Source organism: Hemicordylus capensis, chromosome 5, assembly GCF_027244095.1.
Source record: "Hemicordylus capensis ecotype Gifberg chromosome 5, rHemCap1.1.pri, whole genome shotgun sequence".
In the NCBI taxonomy this organism is placed as follows: domain Eukaryota; kingdom Metazoa; phylum Chordata; class Lepidosauria; order Squamata; family Cordylidae; genus Hemicordylus; species Hemicordylus capensis.
The window spans coordinates 194217971-194241147 of NC_069661.1; the positions used below are offsets into that span (position 1 = coordinate 194217971).

General features: G+C 41.5%; 1 protein-coding gene across 18 annotated transcripts in view; it reads left to right on the top strand.

Moving 5' to 3' along the window:
- NAV3 (neuron navigator 3) overlaps window positions 1-23177 on the top strand; it is an 840967-nt gene that overhangs the window by 629346 nt on the left and 188444 nt on the right. For all 18 annotated transcript variants that reach the window (XM_053252192.1, XM_053252184.1, XM_053252193.1 and 15 more), the window contains 3 exons: window positions 1715-1854; window positions 6904-7930; window positions 21639-21754. In XM_053252192.1, coding sequence (XP_053108167.1) covers window positions 1715-1854; window positions 6904-7930; window positions 21639-21754 — 1283 coding nt within the window. The remainder of the gene's footprint in view (window positions 1-1714; window positions 1855-6903; window positions 7931-21638; window positions 21755-23177) is intronic.

Here is a 23177-nt window from a genome sequence, read left to right on the forward strand (position 1 = left end):
CAGGAATGTGACCCCTCCCACCAGGTGTGACTCACCTGAGCCCTAGCTTGCTCCCCCCTGCCCCACACACTGTCTCCAGGAAAAAGAGAGATCAAAATTGAAAGCCACACATCCACAAAAACAAGCCCTGGCAAAAACCAAACACAGACACAGAAACACAGACAGTGAGACTTCTCCCTTAAAGAGTTTACAGCCCCTCAAAATCTCCCGCTCCTATTTTGTTTGCTTATTTGTTTATTTAAAGATTTTAAAAGTTGTGGGTTTCTTTTAAAGAAAAGTTTGCTACCTTTTCAGGTCTGTTTCTCCTCTTCCCAGAATAGGCGTCAAACGTTTAAATTTTAAACAATGTTTTTAATATTTTATATATGTATTATATTTTTATATTATTTTAATGTTTTGACATTTTAATTGTGTTTTAATTTGTGCTGTTTTATTGCAAACCACCCAGAGACATAACTTATATATATATATATATATATATATATATATATATATATATATATATATGGAGAGAGAGAGAGAGAAAGAGAGCGCGAGCCCAAAATTTACGACTGGATCTAATACATCTAATATTGTAGTTCTCCAGCCACCTACTTCATAACAGGACCATGAACTGAGATGGAGAGGGTCAAGCACCTGTAGTTTAAGACTGAAATTGGAAATATCGCTGAATGTGGATCTATTCATAACTTCTGTAGGGAAAAGTGAACGTGATTTCAGCTTGATATGCCAGTTCAGTGAGTTAAGTGCTGCTTAAAAAAAACAAAACCTAATACTTTCGATTTTCTCTTTGCATTATTTTATTTTCTATCTCCCTGTGCCAGTTATTGGCACGTCACAATGCTGTTGTTGTTTGATATCTCTTAAACTAACACCACCTGGTGCTAGCAATATGCCTGATCTGCATCAGATAAGCTGGCAGTAAAAATCTATTGAGGTTCCAGTTTTTGTACTTGTATTGGGGACATTCATGTCTATGGACAGTGTTTAAGGTAGCCAAACATTGCATAACTGAACCAGAGGATCAGATCAAACACAACAGAATGTGGATTTGTACACATTGCAGGCATCATTTTCCTCAATTTTAAGTTTGCTACCCAGAATATTTCAGATGGTGGCAGCAAATACCAACAAGTGAAATACATAGCCTGAACTGTATTCTTCTAGGAGAGATGGATTGCTTTCATTCAAGAGCCTTCATTTGAAGCAATGGACATTTGAACTATATCAATCCCTGAATTCCTCAACTCATCAACTCATTCCTCAACTGTTACAAATGTGTGAGAACAAAAGAAGAAATAAAACTCTCACAATCAAGTGGAACTTTTTATTAAAGTGGAACAAAACTGTGTGTCTAGGTTCTTTTAGTTTTGTTTCATTTATCTTAGAAATATATGGAAGTGACTTTTTTGAATAAAAGCCTGTATAGTAATGAAAATCATGGGTGAATATTTTTTGCAGTATTAATGGAAAATGCAAAGGATCCTTTTGTGTTTGTCTGTGATCCTATAAAGCATCTCTCCCCTTTTGTGCATATTAAGACAGACCTTCTGTTGGCAGTGTTGAGTCTAACTAACCATGAATCATGTTGTTCATTGTCATTCCTTACCTAAAAATCATCGTTGACCAGTTTTGTAGCTTTATATTTAAAAATTACCTGTATCACATGCTTTTATAGTATACAACAAATTCATTTCTGACTATACTGTTCTAGGCTTCCCGGACCCTCAAGGGTTCCAGCTGCAGGCAGCAGTACCAAAGTCCAGGGAGCCTCAAATTTAAATAGAAGAAGTCAGAGCTTTAATAGCATTGACAAAAGCAAGCCTCCACAATATGCAAATGGAAATGAAAAAGGTAAGTGCTCAACCAATGCCAATTTACAAGTATACAAAGTTGTAGAAATATCTCCAAGGTTCAGAAAATATATGAAATATTAGAAGATGGTGCCCAAGACACAAGTAAAATATATTTTCTGAAATATTAGATTGAGAATAATAGTCATATTTGCCGATTTGCATACCTTTTATTTTAACCTTGCAGCAATTCCATGAGGTAGGTTAAGCTGAGAGTAGTAAGGTCACTCAGTAAGCTTTATGGCTGAGTTCAGGTCTCTCTAGTCTGACACTCTGCTGCATCATTTGATCCCAGTGTCTCTACTACAGCACGTCTTTGCTGCTACATGTATGCCATGTCCCTTCAGTAAAGTAATGGCTTATCTTGTCTCACTTATTGGTGTCTTGCTTCATGGCTCACCCTTCCTTTTTCATATGAAAATATAAATATCAATATTTCTTAAAAGCAGTATGTATTAAAGTTACCACAAGGTGGTGATAGAGATATCATTTAATAAGCACCAGTGTTCAGTTGTCAGTGCTCAGCAAACTGATACATAATTTTGAGCTCACATTTAATTTGGGAAATACAATTATTTAGAATTTGGAAAACTGATTCACTTAGGGGTTGTACAATTCTGCCCTAGCAAGTTTTCCCCCCTATTGATGTATTTCCCTGGGATTCTTCCTTTAACAACAATAAGGTTTTGTTTTCATTAAGGTAATCAGGTTAAACCTGTCATTCTCTACTTTTTTGGGGGAACCAGATATATCTTTTGATCCAGATGCTAAGTAAGAAAGAGCTATGGAGTATTTGCTATGTAGACAAGCAGCAGCTATAATATCATGTTTCTTAATCCTAAGCATTTACTGTTAAGCAATCATCGTATTTTTAGAGGCAATGCATTTGAATTCAGATGTTAGGTTAATCAGTAGTCCTTAAAATAAGCAGAACAAAGCATAAATGAGTAGTTTATGAATTTACAGTTATATCAGGAGGACAAAGGACTTAAAGGAAATAATGTATTTTAATTTGAATGCGTTTTCATGATTTTATTGTGCCTTTGTGCTTCAGGCCATAAGATAATGGCCTGAAGGCAAAATGAACACTTTTTGGGGTGGCATGGGTAGGATGAAAATAGCACAGTAAAATTTAGTTATTAAATGAAGACAAAGCAACCTGTAGGGATTCCCACAACCAAATCCTCATTTTATGAACATGGAAAACAAGGATAGGCTTTACTGTGAAAGGGCTGAGTGAAAAATGCCTCTCCCCACACTCACCACTCCATTTGCAGGATGGGCAATATTTTTCAGAGGGCAGGAATTTTGAAAACACTGTGGTGGCAGGCAGGGTGGAGACTTGATTTAGTGTGGTAGCAGCACAGTTCCTTAATTTCCCGGAGGTAGCAGCTGCAGCAGCGATCTTCTGATTGGCTTCTTCTACTGGCGGCTACTCTTAGCGACTTTCTATGTGGTTGCTAAGAGTCGACACCGACTTGACGGCACTTAATCAATCAATCACTGGTGGCCATTTTTGGTGCCCTGGGTGCAGCATCATATTGAACTTTTCAGCAGGGTGGTGTGGGTGGAAGGTGACTCTCACAACAAAAGCTGGCCACCATTATTTGTGGGGATAGCCGCTGTTCTCACAGAATGCACTGATCTGATGCTGTATCCAGGCCAGTTTGGAAAAATTGGCAATATCAGGAGTGTCCTCACCCAGGGGACCTCTACTGCAGCTGCTGCATATGGAATCAGCAAAATACTTTCATGGGCAGAGAACTGCCATGAAAAACTTTCCATTGCACATGCCAACAACATTTTTGAAAACGGTTGTGCATGCCCACTGAACCCCCACTCCCCCAGCTTAGGGCATCCCCTCATTGCCCCAATTTTGGCCAAAAGACAGTCTGAGGCTATTCACACGATTGTAGAAAATCAGGCTAGCCATTGCTAGCCCGATTTTCTACAGTCATGAGAACCACCGCGCTCAGCTGCAAGCCCAGTGGTTCTTGAGCGGGTAACCCGCTCAACTAGCCCGCCCCTTAAACCGGGTTTGCAGAGTGACTGCTCTGCAAACCCAGTTTTTTTAATCATGAGTAGCCGCGGCGTGGCTCTGCACTGTGGTGACTCATGAGTATACCCCTGGCGGGAGGCTGAAAAGCAGCCTTCCGGCTCAGGGGTCTCCCCAGTATGCCCTGCGCACTCGCACAGTACATACTGGGGCCACGCAGCCCCCAAACTCTCCAGCCCCTACCGGCTCCATCATGGAGCCGGCAGTCATGTGGGCGGCCAATCCGGCTGCCCAGGGGTCCCACCCTGCTCGTCTGCAAGGAGAGCAGGCTTAGCCCACTCTCTCCGCTTAGTTTCACAAACCGGGTCTCACTGATCGTGAGACCCGGCGCCATCTGAATTAGGGTCAACCAGAGCCTTGACCCTGGCTTCTTTGTTGCCAGATAGTATTTCTAAAGATTGGTAGCTTTTTGGTCATTAAAACTAGTTACTGATTTTGCTAAATCAATAGCATGATAGGTGTCTAATAGTTACTGTGTAAGAAGCAGAAAGTTGTTTTCAGGACATAAAACATGATGCTACAACAAGTGTCTTCACAATTTATTCTTCTTAGATTACTTTATCAGGCCCTTGGTGCTTCAATTTTCAATTGTATGAAGAGTTCAAAATCAAACCATTAGTTGCACATATAAGAATAGTATTTTTGTACATATGTTCCTCATATTCTTTGACATAATATAGAACTGAAAGGCATGAATCCATGCTGGGAATTCATTTGAGCTAACTGGAAACATGTGCTCTGAATAATGAAATTATCCACGATGGTTAAGTAATTATAACTGGTATTCTACTAGGTCTTAATAAGTATTAATACTTCATTTTTCTAATTCTATAGTTTATGTTCATGGGCAAGTAACACGTTCAGATACATTAGACAACATAAGCTTAATTTAGGCTCACTACAAGTCCATGAGTTTTTCATATAACTTGCTCTTGCCAAATATGTTTCAGCGTGTTTAAACATGTTTTAATGTGTTGATTCAGTCTGTAGTCCTGAGCATAAAGGTAGAAATAGATGTCATTAGGGAAACATGTTTCCCTATCCTTTCTTCCACCACCACCTTTTAATGTGTACATTGCTGGCCCAAGGATAAATAGTTTCTTAAGCAAGGGCTGCCTTTTACGTCCCCCTGCATGGTTTACAAACACCAAGCTCACCTCAGCACCCACTTCAGGTAGGCTGGATGACTGCCAAGCTCTCCCACATAGGCCCTGTACATAGGGCATGTTTGTCAGAGTTGCTGGAATGAATTAGAGGGCAGAGGGGAAGTTTGACCATTTCTCTGGCCCCTGATTATTCCCTGAATATACCTCTCACTCAGCCATTTAGGTTGATTTTTTTTTTTACTTCAACTGGGTTATGAAAGTAGAAATAAGCCAACCTGAGGGGAAAACAGCTAGGGGAGAGTTGGTGGGTATAGGAAGAGTGAAAGATCCCTCAATCTCACCCACTGATTCTCCCTTCTGTTCCCCCATTCTCATTATGGCAAACAGGGCCTTGGGAACATGCAATTGCTTAGGTAAAAGACCAGTTATCTGTAGAGCAGTAGCCTATCTTGTGAGCAAAAGCAGGACTACCTTTAAGGAAGGATAAGGATGGATGCCTCACTTAAGGGGGTTCCATGCTGGTGAGCAGACAGGTAGAGTTTCTGGGTCACCATACCAGGGCATGTGGTAAAGGTGCAGCCTGGAGACAAAATTTGAGACCTAATGAATATCATACTGCCATGTTGTTAAAGCCACAGCGAGTCAGTTCTGAGAGCAGGCACTGGTCACCTTAACCCTATCCAACCAGAGAGTTCAGTTGTTCTGCTAGTCTTACTAATCAGCTCAACACACCTCTGATTTGATAGATGTGACAGTCCAGGTAGAATGGCTGCTGCCACTCTAGCTAGTGAGATCTTACCTGAAGCAAGTCGGGGAGGTTATCTTGCTGTGCTGTCTGTCACTTGCAGTCCCATTGTATCAAACATGTAGACTTGTGCTGACCTGATGGACTCCACAGTGGTTGAAAAGGCCTCAAGTCTTTAGGTATGTCAAGTCTTAGGTATGTCACATTAAGCATGTTAAGTCTTAATGTCAAGTCTTAATGTTAATAAGACTTAATTAATGTTAATTAATATCAACATTATTAATATTAATAATTAATATTAATAATTAATAATCATAAATAATTAATATTAATAATAATGTTGATAATATTAATACTTAATATTAATTAATGTTAATTAAGACTTAAGTCTTAATGTCAAGTCTTAATGTTAATAAGACTTAATGTTAAGTCTTAATGTCACATTAAGCATGTCAAGTCTTAGGTATTGAGGAGGCTCAAGTCTTAGGTATGTCACATTAAGCATGTTATTTCATGTCTTTCTTTGGCCCATTCCTAGCATGAACTCTCTTAGTCAGCTTCTTTGTCATATAGAAATGCTTTATTAATCCTATGTATGGCAGTTTTTACCAACCTAGTAGCCCTGAGTTCTTATCACAACACTTCCATACCAGTACAATACTCTGGCTTGGTTCACAGTAGTCTTTGCAATCACAGCAGCTCATATGATACTTGAGTTCTAGGGAAATAATCACATCTTTTAAAAATTCCTATTCTGCTTCCCTTTTCCCACCAGCTCTGTGTCGCATCCTTTTGTAATGTGGAGTGTCTGTTAAAATGTGGGTGTTTGAAGCTTCTAATCAAGCACTCTTTTAAGTGAATATAAAATTACAGTTACGTATCATGTGTGAGAAATTTAATTTCAGCAATAAATAGTATTTCTGTATTCCAGCTTCTCAAAGGTTTGAAGAAAGGAGGTTCTGAAGCAAATGATGGAGGGGGAAGCCTTACACAGATAAACTAGGTCAATGGGAGCAGGCGTTGGAAGGCTCAGCTCTAGTAATACTTTCCAATGCATAACTAATTGGGATGAAACATTGTGTTTGGAGGAGGTTAATGAGCTCCACATATTTAACTTTCTTTCTCTCCATTTTTAAAAATTAGAATCACCCAAAGGCCCTCACCCATCTGCAGGCATGAATGGAAATGTACAGCATCCCACCAGCACTGGGCAGCAGCCGGTCTCTGCCATCCCCTCTCCAAGTGCCAGCAAGCCTTGGCGCAGCAAATCCATGAATGTCAAACACAGTGCCACCTCTACCATGTTGTCTGTCAAGCAGCCTAGTCCCGCAACCTCTCCTACGCCGCCTTCGGATAGGCTTAAGCCACCCCTTTCTGAAGGGCCCAAAACTCCTTCCTCTGGGCAGAAATCCATGTTGGAGAAATTCAAGCTGGTTAATGCTAGGACTGTTTTACGGCCCCCCATCTCATCAAGTTCAGGTCCCAGTGACAGTGGCAGAGACGACGAAGCCTTTTTAGAGTGTGGCGAAATGGACGGCTTCAGCGGTGGGCTCAACAGTGGCGGTTCCACCAGCAGCAGTCCTAAAATATCACCTAAACTAACCCCTCCAAAAGCTGGAAGCAAAAATCTCAGCAATAAAAAGTCTTTGCTACAGCCAAAGGACAAAGAGGAAAAGAGCAGGGACAAAAATAAAGTTTGCACTGAGAAGGCAGTAAAAGAAGAAAAGGACCAGGTCACAGAGACACCTACAAAAAAGACCTCAAAAATAGCAAGCCTGATCCCCAAAGGGAGCAAGGCTACATCAGCTAAGAAGGAAAGTTTAATACCTTCCTCTAGTGGGATACCAAAACCTGGGTCAAAAGTCCCAACATCAAAGCAAAGTACTTCACCGGCATGTACAGTAAATAAAGAATCTGAAAAACTGAGGAGTGCCAAGGGAAACCAACCTCAGTCAACAGCAAAATCTCAAGTTAATGAAAAAGCATACAGCTCTTGTGGTCTATCATCTTCTGAAGGAAAGGAATCCAGCACAACTCTTACTTCTAGTTCAGCTGCTCTTTCTGTGGCTGCAACTAGTGGCCAAGCATTAGGAAACACCATTGTCCAACTTCCTCAGCAACAGCAATACAGCCACCCAAATACAGCCACAGTAGCACCCTTTATTTATAGGTAAGATAACATTACTTCTGTTTTATCATTTTCTACATCTCTCACTAAAACTCAGAGGCTATTTTCAATGAGTAATTATATTTTATTGTTCACAAATGTTTGTATTTCACCATGATTTAAACCATTTCCAAAAATAAACCTGCTTTAAATAATTAAAATATAGCATTGGTAGAAGTTCACCAGGAAAAAAGGGGCTTTCTGTACCCCTCAAATAGCTTGAATGAGAGTGTGATGCCACAGGCAGCCTGGCTCCCAATGTAAGGAAGGGTGACCCTGAGCAAAAGGTATGACTAAGTGGCTGCAGCCTGGTTGTCATGGTGATGAGGACACTGTCCTGCTCACAGACAGGGATGTCTTGTGAGAGACCTGGAGCCTTTTGTGCAGTTGTGCGGCATTTCATGCTTCCTGTAAGGAGGGAAGGGAGAGAGCTGGTGAGGAGAAAAGGCTGACTGCTCTGCTCTCTGGTGACAAGGAAGTTGATCTTCAAGGATGAGTAGGGTGTGTGTTAGCAAACTTGCTTTTACTATATTCTGACAAGTTGGGGAAAGAAAGGTTGCAAGTTACTCTAGGATTCATGACCAGCCCTTTTTAGTCCATTCTGTCCTTGTGACCAATGAGTAGAAGTGTCACAGCTTCATGGGAAAGGTGGGAATGAAAGAGAGAGAAAATCACCATATTCTGGGTTTTTTAAAAAAAAACAAAACCCATCAAAGCACTTACCAGACAACCAGTGCTTGTACATCTTGTCATGATATTAAGGTAATAGAAATCCAGCCCAAGTAAAATTGGTTTTAGTCTCATTGAGAGGAGGGGGAGCTGGATGTGTGGGCTTCCTTCTTTACTGAAGGACACAGTCAATAACACCAGAGTTGAGGGAGGAGCTTCCTCCCTCAACTCCAGTTCTTGGGGATGCAGCTTGTGGCTCCGCATTTGGCAGGCTTCGTTTCCCTCCCATCCCGGCCTCCGATGCCTCCTGCCTTCAGCGGCCGGGCCGCCACCTCTTCCATATCTGGGACAGCCAGGCCAGGCTGTCCCTCTGCCTCCCACTTGGTCGGACCTCCGCCTCTCATACCTGGGTGGCCAGGCTGCCCCGCCACCTCCCGCCAGGTCGGGCTGCCGCCTCTTCCATATCTGTGACGGACTGGCCTGGTCAGGACAGGCCGTCCCGCTGCCTCCGCCTCCCAGCTACCAGCCGAGGCCTCCTCCTCTGGCCATTTTGTGGCCCACCCCGCCCCCGCTGCCACCATTTTTTCTTTCCCCTCAACTCTCGCTGGGCCTAGGAACTCTCACAATGTGTTGCGAGAGTTCTGCTGCCAAATCCAGGACATGCACTGGCTAAGTGAATTAAATATATAGATTTGTTAAGCTATTCAGCATAAAATGAATGCATTGTATACATAAGAAAGCTTTCTAAAATATTCATTGAAACTCTTATAGTATTGCGGCTTTGGTCGTAGAATACTGATAGGCATAGCTCACAGTATTGTAAATTGGAATGTGTACATTTGTGTGTGTGTTTGTGTGTATACAAGTATCAAGCATAAGTAACAGCTGCTTACTTGTGAAGAGGAGGATTCCAACCATCTTTTAAGCTAGGAAGACGAAATTGTATTAGGATTTAGAGAGTAATGAGAAACATCTGACATCCTTGGTGTTTTGTTTTGGAGGTAGGCATTAGGGATGTGCGAACCGGCTCACCCTTGAGCCAGTTCAACATTGAGCCCAACACTGAGTCAAAATTGAGCTGGAACCCCCCCCCCCGCCAATCCCCGGGCTCGCTCAGGGCTGGTTAGGGAGCTCTACAGTTAAAATTTTTTTTAAAAAAAATTGCCTATGGGTGCTGTTATGGCCCCGGTTCCCCCTCCCACTGCCAACCACCTCTACTCTCCCCCAGGCTGTTCTGGCCCTTTCTGAGGTGGCAGTGGCCATTTTGGAGGCCGCCACACATGTGCCTGTAGATACGCATGGAGGCCACTGCACATTTTGGCCTGAAAATGGTCCAAAATGGCCTGGGGGAGACTGGGGGGAAGCAGTGGGGATGGGGAACCACTAGGGACCCCCCCATCAGCAGCACCCCCCGAAGCCCTTAGAGGCAATAATTCAGCCATTTAAAAAACAAACAAACCTGTTCCTGGCACCCCTGAACTGGGCCTGAACTGGCTCCAAATCAAGCCGAGCTGGGCCCTTGTTTGGGGAGTGTCAATACCAGACTTTCCTGGTTCAGTTCAAGCCTAGTTCAGACTCAAACCGAACTGGGAAAACCGGGTTTGTGCACATCCCTAGTAGGCATTTCAGAATTAAAATATAATTAGCAGCTTTTGCTTGGGAGTGGGGCATTGTTTCAGTTTCAGCTCAGAGTTGTTTCTAGCCAGCATTGTCAGGGCATAACCCTTCCTTCCTGACCTCAGCTGGCAAGCCTGGACTGCTGTCAAGAACCCCCTTTTGTGGAGGTTTGTGGGACATGTGGCTGTGGTCCCACAGCTGTGTCTGTAGAGACTACACTGCTCTGCCCTTAAATGAAGAACATCATGCATCTGGATGCTCTGGTAGAAAGGGAGGTTTGAAAGGGAAGCTGTTTCAGTACCTCAGTAGCAGAAAGGAATGAAGAGCTAAATCACCGCAGTATTTTCTGCTTCAGATATTACCTCTTATGCACAATGAAGTAGTAAGGAGGAAACAGGTGAGCCCAGATTGCTTCCAACAGAGGTGGTGGAGGAGAGTAAAAACCAAACAGAAACCTCTGTGATGTCCATGGAAAGTATGAGTTGCTTAGGATAAACAGAAGACTGTTTTGCTTTATCAGATATTGAGGAAGAGTGGCCACTTCCACATGCTCTAGTTGTTCCTGTTTTCTTGACTTGGTCCCCGGTAAATCTTTGTCCCCATTTTGCTCTTATTTTTGCCTCCTTTTGATGCCTTGTTCAGTTTTATTCATGTGAGTTGCTAGAGTTGTTTTTCTTCAAGATTTAGCTCCTCCCCAGAGATGCTAGAAATGGTTGGATGAACTGTGGATGCGTTATATTTCCCGTACACTTGTGTGTAAATGGATGCATCATTAGTCAGTGCACAGCATATAGCAGGTGGAATCTAGTCTTCAGCTTTATGTAATGGTTGGAGGATTGAGCAGTAATGGTATGAGAATTGTTGTTACCAGTGTATCCCTTTTTTCATCTGCAAAATGTTGGAGGGCTCTGAATGCTCATGCACATTATTTCCTGCTTTCCATTTGTGACATGCTTCTAGTCAAAATTATACACCATACCTCCCAGGTTGCCTGGTCATGCCCTCTACACAGTCACAGGTAGGTCCATATTTACACTGCTGATACATGGGATATGCTCTTGAACCCATTAGGGCTAAAATAATACTATTTTCTAGTGCATCTTTGAGGTCCTCCCCCATTGTTTCTGCATTGGTGCTCTTCCTTCTTTGCTTAATATCCAGACTCACAATATTTCATATATTGTCCCTTTGTTATTCATCAGTAAGAAACAAAACTTGCAGAAACATTGTTGTTTGTTATTATTGTATATCACTTTTCCACACAAGGTGCCCAAAGCAGTATTGCACATATATGTGCATTTTCCTGTCTCCTTTATCTAGTCAACATTTTTCCTCAAACAAAAGCTATAGTAAACTGCACTGAAATGAAATTATGATTGAAACGGAAACTCACAAAGCTGGTTATATTTTGCATGAAATGAAAACTCACAAAGCTGAAGTCTTATTTCAAGCCTGTTAAGATGCTGAGTCTCAATTATCATAGCATTTATTCAAGATGAAGAAACATAGCAAAAATTTAACTTGTGCTGGATCAGGTATGCAGTCATTCATTCATTCATTCGATTTCGATAATACCCTTCCAAAAATGGCTCAGGGCAGTTTGCACAGAAAAATAATAAAATAAGATGGATCCTTGTCCCCAAATTCTCACAATCTAAAAGAAACATAAGATAGACATCAACAACAGTCACTGGAGTCACTGGAGGTACTGCAAGCCCATTACCACGATAAAACAATTGTAGGTCATGCTTGCAAGCTAAAGAACACTAATTAATCTTCCAAATTTTCAAAACAGACCAGGCCTTTTGTGAGTGGGAGGGGAGCCATGTTATGCTGAATCATGTTGGATAGTACATGTATGTATATATGTGTGTATGAACAAATAATAGCCAGTTGATGTCTAGTACAATTTGGAAAGATAGGATTTTAGTTTTTCACGATTTTGCCTTATCCTTCCTCCAATTGGAAATCTGATAGCCATACCATATCCAATATTTGCAAGGGTCCCAAAATCCAATTCCAAGACTTATCATATCAGATCTAATACGATCCAATATTTTCCATCATGCACAGGCATTTGATTTACCTGTGCCACCCAGAGGGCTAAGCAGGGTATGTCTGGGCTGCAACAAGACTATAAGAAAAAGCCCTCTGGATCAGACCAAAGGAAGGATCCTGCATCATGCTTCAGTTAGTGGCCAACTAGGTGTATCTGGGAATCTCACAAGTGGGGGAAAGAGGGCAATCTCTTTTACCCGTTGGTGTTCTCTAGCTCCTGGTGTTCAGGGCTTGCCACCTCATATCCTGATGGAACTATACAGCTATCAAGGCTAATAATAATATTAAACTGGCTTTCATGCTTAAGTTCTTAACTGTCTCCAGTCATTGCTAAAATAGTATTTGAAAAATCAAGCCCTGGGACACTAAGGCAGTGTGTGTTTTCCTTTGCTCTCTATTCACTGTTGTAAAAATCTAAGTTCTACAACGATCCTGTCTTCCCGCCCCCAACAAAATATAAAAATCAACCAAATAAATACAGTTTAGCTTAAATCATTCAATATGGAAAGTAGGCTGTACACTATTTGAAGGTATTCTGGATACGAAAATCCTATTCCCTGTTTCAGGAAGTCATACCAGATTCTAATGTTGTTTTTACACATGAAGCTGAAAATTACCTTAGAGCCTCTCTTATGCTATTTATGTGAATGTGCGATTGTGGCTAATGCAGAATAGAAAGCCGAGAGATATATTTGTAATTCAAATGAGCAGTCTGATGGATGCCAGTTTTATATTTGCATCAAAAACTGATGTAAGCAAAAACTGCTTAAACCTCATATAAAATCATTCTTAGTCTAGGCTTGTAAATAGCCACTCAACTGGTGGTCTCTGGCAAGTGAAATATTGCTTCCAGACCAACAGACAAAAAATACTGTAAAAAGGGAAGACGGTTCATTTAAAAAACTCTGTCTTACTACGTGCCCCAAATGACTTGTATAAGGATGCATGGAAAGATAACTAGTGTTAACTTATGTGGGTAAATAACCTACAGAATCTCCTCTGGAATTATTTTCCTCTGTTTTTTAAAATAACACAGCCATGAGGGGCCCTGCCTGATTCGGATCAGGACTCACAGTGCAAGGGAAGGATTCCCAAAACTGTTTCCCCTCTTAAAACCCATAAGGTGCTCCTTGTCCCTGAAGGTGCTACTGCTGCAAAGAACAGTTTCAGGGGCAAATTTCTTTGAAGACTAGCTTCATATACCCCAATTGTCCTTATTTCCAGGTAGCTGGCTCTGGAAAATCACTGTCTCTCATTTGTCCTTGAGCCACCTAATGGCGCAGCAGGGAAGTAACCTGCCTAGAGAGCAGGAAGCTGTTGGTTTGAATCCCCACTGATGTGTTTCCCAGAATATGGGAAAGCAGCGATATAGGAAGATACTGAAAGGCATCATCTCATACTGCATGGGAGGAGGCAATGGTAAACCCCTCCTGTATTCTACCAAGAAAACCACATGGCTCTGTGGTCACCAGGAGTCAACACCAACTCGATGGCACACTCTTTTCCTTTCCTTTCCATTTGTCCCTATTATGGGGATAATTTTTTTTAGTGTGAGTTGCCATTCTTCAGGATTCCACTTCCTTCCCACCATTTAATCTTGGCGTGGGAAGAAGACACATTTTGTTGGGTGCATAAATATTATGGCACCATGGAACCTGACATTTTTGCACACTGCAGCCACTGAGATCTGTGTAGAACTGCTGATTACTTACTTTATGACCATAATCTTTTCCTCCCTAATATATACTTCTTTTTGTTAAACCACTGGCAATATGAGATGAGTAGAAAATGTATGTTTATGGGACCTAAAGAAATAAACCTTATTGTACAGATCTTAGGACAACTTGATAGTGTGTCAGGGCTAGCCAAAGTTTGAGCAGCATCTTCAGGATCACAGAGGTAACTGTTGGCAGGAGTTGACCCCTGAGGAATTCAGTATGCCAAACAGGTGATCAGAATATCAGTGGAGAGCTGGTTGTGATATGAGCATTCAGGTGGCAGCTTGTAATTTGCAAGGGGAGAAGCACAGTCCCAGGTTACCAAAATCAAAAGTAAGGAACTCAGAAGTTTGGAGAACTGGAGCTTAGAAGAAAGATGGTACAGTTGAGTTGATTGATGGCTAGTTCAGAAGGCATAGCAGCGGTGGTCATGTTTCAGAGAAGGCAGATGATATCCTGAAGGGCCAGAGGTGGATGTCACAGAGGCTATTCTCACGATCAGGCGAAATCGGACTAGGTGAGCCTAACCTGATTTCGCCTGACCGTGAGAACTACCGGGCTCGCAGGCGAGGCCAATGGCCTTCAAGCAGTTAACCCGCTTGAAGGCCATTAACTCTCCCCTAAGCCCAGGTTAGCGGAGTGAGCACTCCACTAACCCGGGCTCTATGATTGTGAGTTTCTGTGGCTCCGTGCCACGGCAACTCACGAGCAGACCCCTGACCAGGAGGCTTAAAAGCAGCCTCCTTGGCTCGGGGGTCTCTCCAGAATGCCCTGCACGCTTGTGCAGGGCATGTTGGAGCTTCCGGGGGCCATGCGGCCCCCAATCTCCCACAGGCTCTGTAATGGAGCCGGCAATCGTGTGGGCGGCCGATCCGGCCGCCCAGGGCTGCTTCCCTGCTCATATGCGGGGAGAGTGGGCTGGGCCCACTCTCCCCACTAACCGTCTCTAGGTGGGCCTCGTTGATCGTGAGACACACCTCATAGTCTAAGACAGACTGGAAGTTAGGTTTCAGCATGGGCAAATAGATATCCAAAGGCCAGAGACAGATGGTGTGGTCAACTTTGCGTTTTAGGTTTCAGAACAGAGAGTCATGGAGGTGAAGCTAGTCTTTTACTTTGAAGCAAGTCTGTTACTTCAGAAATGAAAAAAAAAACCATGGGAGCTAGGCCTTGAGAAATTATTAGAAAGGGCTAGTAAGGACTCTATTTGCTCACCTATGTCTTCCTGGATGGCTGAATGGAGTTTTTCATGTGGCTAGGGAAGTGCTGGAACCCAGGAAGTTGCCTTATACCTAGTCAGACCCTTGGCCCCATCTAACTTAGTCTACACAGACTGTCACTGGTTCACCATGGTTTCAGCAAGAGTTTTTCCCAGCCCTACCTGGAGATGCCAGGGATTGAGCCAGGGATCTTCTGCATGCAAAGCAGGTGCTCTGCCACTAAGCTATATCCCCATCTCATAGCACAAAGCTCAGGTCAGCCTATTTTCTCTCCCTAAGAACTGGTGGTGTAGAGCGAGAAGCACCTGAGGTCTGCTGCCAGAGTTCCCCATTTTAGAGCCCTTGCACCTTACAGTAGAGCCATCTAACCACGTACTGACTACTCTGGTTCTCCAAGACTTCAGGTAGGGGCCATCTGTTACCCGACATCCTGGATGTACTAGGGAAACATCCTGCAAGCAAAACGTGGGCTCTGCCACTGAATTTTGACCTATTTTGACCTCTCTCCTCTTTAGACCATATCACTAATACTCTGGACGACTAGTCCAATTGAAGGAAATCTCTTTGCTATTTTCAGTGGGATATCCTGGAAATAACGTGATTCAATTTTTTACTTGCCCCTTTATTGCTTAGAGGGCTGGATGACTGCTGAGACAAGAGGGTATGGGTTTGAACCTTGCCTCTTTTGTCAGATATCTAGTCAGCAAATGTCCATGCAACAACTATTCTGCATCCATCTTCCAGTCCAGGCCTAGAACTGGTGTGCATACGATATTTATGCTAAACTTGCTACAAGCTTTTCTGTCCTTAAAATGCAAATCAGAAGTACGAGCATGCCAGTGAATCAACAGTTTTTGTCATTTACATCCATTGTTGTGAAATTAAAAAGGCAGATTGCCAAATTCTGCCAATCAGAGCTAGGACTAAAATTCCTAACAAAAATAGTCCAGAATATTTGAGCCAGCTCTCACTGGCTGTATTTTTGGTTCAAGCAGTGTTGCTCAAGTGATACATATCTAGTAATGATGTCCCAGGCTTGAGCTACAGCAGGAGGAAAAATAATGAGAGAAATAAGAGAGAAACCTTTTCTATTCTATTGTTGTTGGGGTGTTTTGTTTTGTTTTGTGTGTGTGGCTAATTTCTTGATGGTATAAAAGTATGATTCTAGTGGTCAGTTTAAATTCCTAACACTCTGCATTGCTATAGTTATAAAAATGCCCTAGCCCTAAAATCAAATAATCCATAACCCAACCATGGGAGCTGAAGCTGTGAAACCTGTCAGAAGCTATAAGGCATATTTATATTATGGCTTTCATAATGTCAAATAAGAGCTAAAGCAAAGGGTCAACATTTTGTGGGGAAGGTTGTTCAGACACCGAATAATGGCTCTTAACATCAGCGTATCGTGCCCTGACTTCTATTCTCATCTAGTGCAGCCTCATTGAACAAGAATAATAGTTAAGTTATGGGGTTAATTGAGGTCAGAGTGCAGAACACAGACCATAGAGGGAGGGAAAAAGGAAGCTATTTTGTCGTCCGACACAAGTTAGGTTAATATAGCTGGTCAACTGGAGAAACAAGCATTTTGATTTGGATGGAACAACCATTTTAATTTTAATATACAACTCTTGATAAACACAGAGGCTGCAACGCTGCACTCTGTGGGAGTAGAGCAGGGTGTGGAACAGCCTCTTATAAGAAACCAGTGAGGTCATTCACACAATCAAAAACTGTGTTCTACCCAGGTTTGACTGCTGTATATGCTCCCAATTTTTGGTCGAGTGGAAGCAAGGTAGAAAGAAAACCTGGGTAGAAGTGATTGTGTGGAAGCAAGGTAGGAGGAAAACCTGGGTAGCAATATCTCTTACCTTGCTTCGACACAATCACTTCTAACCAGGTTTTTCTCTTACCTTGCTTCCATACAACCGAAAATTGGGAACACACAGAGCTCCTAAACATGGGTAGAACAATTTTTGATTGTGTGAATGACCTCTATGTGGTCTTCCCTTCTTCATCTGGTTCTTGCTGGAATCTCAGTGTAATGTTTTGCTGCACACAATACATTTCAGTATGCCCATTCCACTAAGGGCTAAAATGGACATGACACAGGAACCCAACCCTGAAAAAATTGTTTCCCCAAAACCGATAGTTGCCTCATGGGGGGAAACCTACAGATACCATATGGGCACCCATAGGTTTTCCTCCACAGCTGTGTGCAAGTGTGTGAAGTAGAGATTTCATTGGGGAAATGGCACAGAAGGGGAGGGTTAAATTTCTTTACCCAGTGCCGTTGTCTCAACTGGATTTATGTCCCCCATGGCTGCTATGGGTGGTGTTTTAAAAAATATGGTCCTAATTATGGATTATAATCTTAACTATGGATCTCTAGTGTCATGTGTCATCCCCTGCTAACTGGGCAAAGTGTCATCCCTAGTGACATCCCTAGTGTCATCCCCTGCTAACTGGGCAAAGAGGCACCCTTTACCGTGGTGATTCTCTTTATTTAGCAGGGGGAGAGTAATTGGCCCTATCCACCCCCAGCACAGTACTTCCAGTGACTGTTGCTGGTGTCTATCTTATGTTTCTTTTTAGAATGTGAGCCCTTTGGGGACAGGGAGCCATCTTATTTGTTTGTTATTTCTCTTTGTAAACCACCCTGAGCCATTATTGGAAGGGCGGTATAGAAATTGAATTATTATTATTATTTCTTGTTTACACAGACAGGTGTTATTGACTGGTTTGTTTTATCCAGACATCGAGTCCTTCCCAAGGACCTGGGATGGCTGATTTTTATTGTCAGTTGTTATAGATATCGTCGCAGAATATAGGCTGTTCCCAGTAAAGCTGCTTTTTGTAATTGGCTGATGGTGATTTCTGTGGCCCCTATGGTGTTAAGGTGCTCTTCAAGGTCTTTTGGAACTGCACCCAGGGCGCCAATTACCACTGGGATTATTTGGGTCTTTTTCTGCCACAGCCTTTCAATTTCAATTTGTAGATCTTTGTATTTGGTTATTTTTTTTCTATTTCTTTTTCTTCTATTCTGCTATCCCCTGGTATTGCTATGTCGATTATTTTGACTTGTTTTTCTTTCTTCTCGACTACAGTTATATCTGGTGTATTGTGTGGCAGATGTTTGTCTGTTTGTAGTCGGAAGTCCCATAATATTTTTACATCTTCATTTTCTTCAACCTTTTCAATTTTATGGTCCCACCAATTTTTGGCTACAGGTAGCTTGTATTTTTTGCAGATGTTCCAGTGTATCATCCCTGCTACCTTGTCACGCCTTTGTTTGTAGTCACTCTGTGCGATCTTTTTACAACAGCTGATTAGGTGGTCCACTGTTTCATCTGCTTCTTTACAAAGGCGGCACTTGCTGTTTGTTATTGACTTTTCTACTTTTGCTCTTATTGCATTTGTTCTTAGTGCCTGTTCTCGTGCAGCCAGTATTAAACCCTCTGTTTCTTTCTTCAAGTTGCCATTCTTAAGCCATTGCCAGGTCTTGGTGATTTTCCACTTATATTGTGCAAATATTGACCATGCAGGGGCTTATTTCTTCATTTTTCTGCTCGGTTCTTGACTTGTTCTTTCTTGTAGGCCTGCTTTGTTTCATTGGTTTTGAATAGTTTCACATTCTTGACCATTTGAAGTGCATCTTCTTCACTGTCCTTGATATATTCTTCAAGGCCTCTTTTCTCCTCCTCTACTGTTTGATGGACTTGCAGCATTCCTCTTCCACCTGAGCTGCGAGGGAGGTATAGCCTATCGACATCACTGCGGGGGTGCAGAGCATGATTGATGGTCATTATTTTCCTGGTCTTACGATCCAGCGTCTCTAGCTCTGCCTGGGTCCAGTCTATTATCCCTGCAGTGTATCTGAAAACAGGTATAGCCCAGGTGTTTATGGCTTGTATGGTGTTCCCACCATTGAGTTTGGACTTGAGGATTTTTCTAACTCTCCTGATGTATTCACTTCCAATTTTTCTTTTAACTTCAGTGTGTGCGATGTTGTCAGCCTGGAGAATGCCCAAGTATTTGTAATGTTCTTTCTCTTCCAGGTTCTTGATCTTATTATGTTTATTTGTTTGCCTCTAAGCAGAGCATGCCTCCTATAGGGTATCGAATAACCCATACTTCCCCAGTCCCAGTGTGTGGCAGTTTTTTCAAAGCTTTCATTCCATCAAAAGCTCTGCAGTATAGAACCTTGGAGGGTCATATTGGGTCATGCCTAGCATATCCCTAATTTATTGCAAACTAATAATGGCAGAGGCTAAAGCCATACATAAGAGTAGATGACTCATCTGCCTTTGCTATTTCTCAGGAACTTAAACCCCCCCCCCCGCAAAAAAACACCCCAAATTCAAGCATAGTATATTTTACAAGATGTCAGTTTCTGTTTATGCTGCTTTATAAATACTGTAAAAGTATTTTCAAGTTTTATCAGGATCAGGCATTCTGTTCAGAGGTGTGCTCCTTCATCCATTTCACTGTGCTTTTGAATAAACCCATTAGATAAGCAACTTGGAAGTAGTAAACATAGCAAAAGAACTGACAGGTTGTTATTTTATAGAAGATACGCTTTTAGAAAAGCATCTCAAGGTGCCTTTGTTTTTAAGCGGAGCTGAAAAAGCCAAATATCCAACTTGCAGTTCCCTATTCAAAGGACAAACAAGTTCTTTTAGTGAAACTAACTGGTTTTGAGAACAGACAAATGTAAATGCATTCTGTTTACCAGGGCATTGGGTGTTAATATTTTTGATTAGAAGTAACTTTTAGGGCATCATAAAAATAAGCCCCTTGGGTATTTTGGTGGGTTTTAAAAAAATACTCTCACAAAACTCTAATTTATTGTTCTTGAAGTAAATGTTCCTAGACTGCAGTTTTTATCAGGAAATCTCTTATGCCTTACATAAATAGCAGCTATTTCAGGTTTAATAAGTATAATAAAAATTGCATGGCTTAGCGTAGTGCTAAAACTCAACTAAAGAAAACAAATAATACCATACAAACAAAACATATCTGTGAGGAATCTGTATAATTCTTTGCAATCATATAGACATTTATTTTTTAAAAACCATGCAAAATAGTCTGGTCCAGCTATACACATTGGCCTGATCCAGAGGAGCGTAATCATTCTCTTGTCCCACTGACATCAAGTTAGATGTGGTTACTAATTAAAGTCCCATTGACATCAATACAAGTTTAATACAACTAGGTTTATTTGTATCAGGCCATGTTGTTTATCTAGCAAGGATTCAATGAGCCATTCTCTTTCTTTTGTTTAGGACAAACTTAAGCAAAAGGTGGTGTATAAGGCTATTGATGCAGTGATTATGGTGTATCAACGTTTTTCTTGATTCCTTCTTGTCATAGAGATCCTAATTCAATGCTGACCTGTACAGAAACATGTGGCCACTTTCCTTTATGATGATACATAAAGAAGAGAGCTCAAAGCAGCAAAACATTTAAAACCTCATCACTCCAAGCATAGCAACCAGTCGTTCTTGGATGATTAGCCAGATTCCCCACACTCTTTTCCTTGTTCTTTCCCATCTTTTAGGAAAAGTGTATTAGAGATTTTTAAGCCCTTTCGTTAGTTTTTTTTTTTTTTTTTAAGAGATTCTCAGTGGTAGGCTTTCCTTCTTTGCACAATATGGATATACAGTATTCCTAACTTTCTTCATGTCAGGATGCCATGTTATCTCGTTGCTTGGGTGGCTCTGTGGAGTCTGGAGAAGGGTGTGGCATTTCTCCTGTGGGGCTTTTGTTCCCTTCAGGGGGCAGTAGGGATGAGGAGTTCCCTTCAGGGGGCAGTAGGGATCCAGGCTGGTCAGATCACAGTGGCGCTGCGACAGCAAGGCATGGAGAGCTGCAGGAAATAGCTCCAGGGAAACAGCTAGGTTGGGTGCAGCAGGAAATAGGAAGCAAGGTCAGGAAGGGGGCAGGGCTGGAAGTAGACTTTAAGCCCTGTCAGTTCTGCACTGGTGTCTTTAAAGACAAGACAGCTGATGATGAGGGGCTGCTTCTGAGTATGAGAGACAGGAGTTCTACAGGAGAGGGAACTGGCTGAATGTAGCAAGTTGGGAGGAGGACTCAGGGGATAAACTCACCTTCTCCCCTGGCTGTTCCTGAGGCTGATTCTCATTTCCTCAGCTTTCTTCTTCTTCTCTTTTTTCTTTTGGTGCTTCCCCAGTCATGTTTGAGTCTAAAAAGGCTAGGAGCCCACCCTATCCCCTGAGAGTCTGACACTTCACTGAAAGCATAACACTCTGTAGTTGTGTAGAAGAAAATTTTGATGATATCTGAAGAATCCAACTTCTGATTAAATTCATATCACTCATTATAGAGTGATTAACTGTTACCAATATTTATTACCTGTTTCCAGCTGTAATTATTGCAAATATTACCATCAGTACTCTTGATTGATTTCAGAACTCATTCAGAAAATGACAGTACCTCTCTTCTACCTGCTGATTCCTGCACCAGTCCTACAAAAATGGATTTGGCATACAGTAAGACTGCCAAACAGTGCCTAGAAGAAATATCTGGTGAGTAACATATTTTTAAAAAATCAGTTTATACAGATATTGTTCGTACCATTATGGTCCACCATTTTATATCAAAACAGCATATAATTATTTAAATATATAAAATCATGATTTAAATAAAAATAAATAAAATATGAACTGTGTGTATGTCTAATTGATTCTTTCAGTTAGTATGGGTTATCAAAGTACTGTTGATATCTTTGTTCCATTATACATTCATTAAAAATGTTCACTGGCATGTATGTATTTAGATCAATTGCAAAAATTGATCAATTCAGATTTCAAAAAAGATCAAGCCAATGATACACCACAAGGTGATTGCGATAGTAGTCAAGCCAGTGTACATTCATCCAAAATAGGTCTCTGCTTCTGTTACTTAAGGGAATTGTAAATGTCACATGGGCTAGATAAGCTCAGCAAAGGGGCTGTTCTGGAGCTGATGTGATATGAATATATCAGAACATTTATCTGATTCAGTTCTGTGATGACACCCCTGCTAACTGAGCAAAGAGACACCATTTAAACTGGTGATTCTCTTATATTTAGCAGGGGGAGAGCAACTGGCCCTAATCCAACCCCAGCACAGCATCCTTCCAGTGGCTGTTGCTGGTATATACCTTATGTTTCTTTTTAGATTGTGAGCCCTTTGGAGACAGGGGGCCATCTTATTTATGTAGTATTTCTTTTTCTATGTAAACTACTTTGAGAACTTTGGTTGAAGAGCAGTATATAAATATTTGTTGTTGTAGTAGGATACCTTTCTTCAGAACCGTTATGAAGTAAACTCCCTTCTCCTTTTCTCCATTCCATCCACTTCCTCCATATCATCTTAACATGTGGCTGCCACATTGCAGACAATTAGACATTTATTAGGTCTGTGAATTTTTTGCTGTGAGAAAGTGGTGGTCGGAATTTTGCTTATCAAAAATTTGTCATGCAATGGGATTGTTTTAAAACCACAACCTACAGTTTCAAAAACAAGAGCATGCTTATTTCTACTTTCAGATGAATTTCCAATGTGAGCAACAACATCAAATGTTGCCCCATCTATTCATTTGTGACATAACTTGCATAAAACAGCCAATCAAAATGCTAGTTGTAAAATGGAACTTTGTAAAATAGGATGGTGAGCTTCTGAAGGTCTTCAGCTGACCCCGCTTGTTTTATCTAAATGATCATTATTCAGATACCCTGTGTGTCGTCCATGCAACTGTGTGTCATTTTAATTCTTATTAGTTGTCTTCCTCATTACTGATCTTCTGAATATTTTGTATATTCTCTTGTCAGTTGGCATAAACAAACTTGTGCTGTATATAAAAATACTCAGGTACAAATAAATGCTTGAAAAGCTGGTTCAGAAAAGAGCTACAGATGGTATAAACTCATATTGGAGTGAGCTGAAATGATCAGGCACCTAGACAGA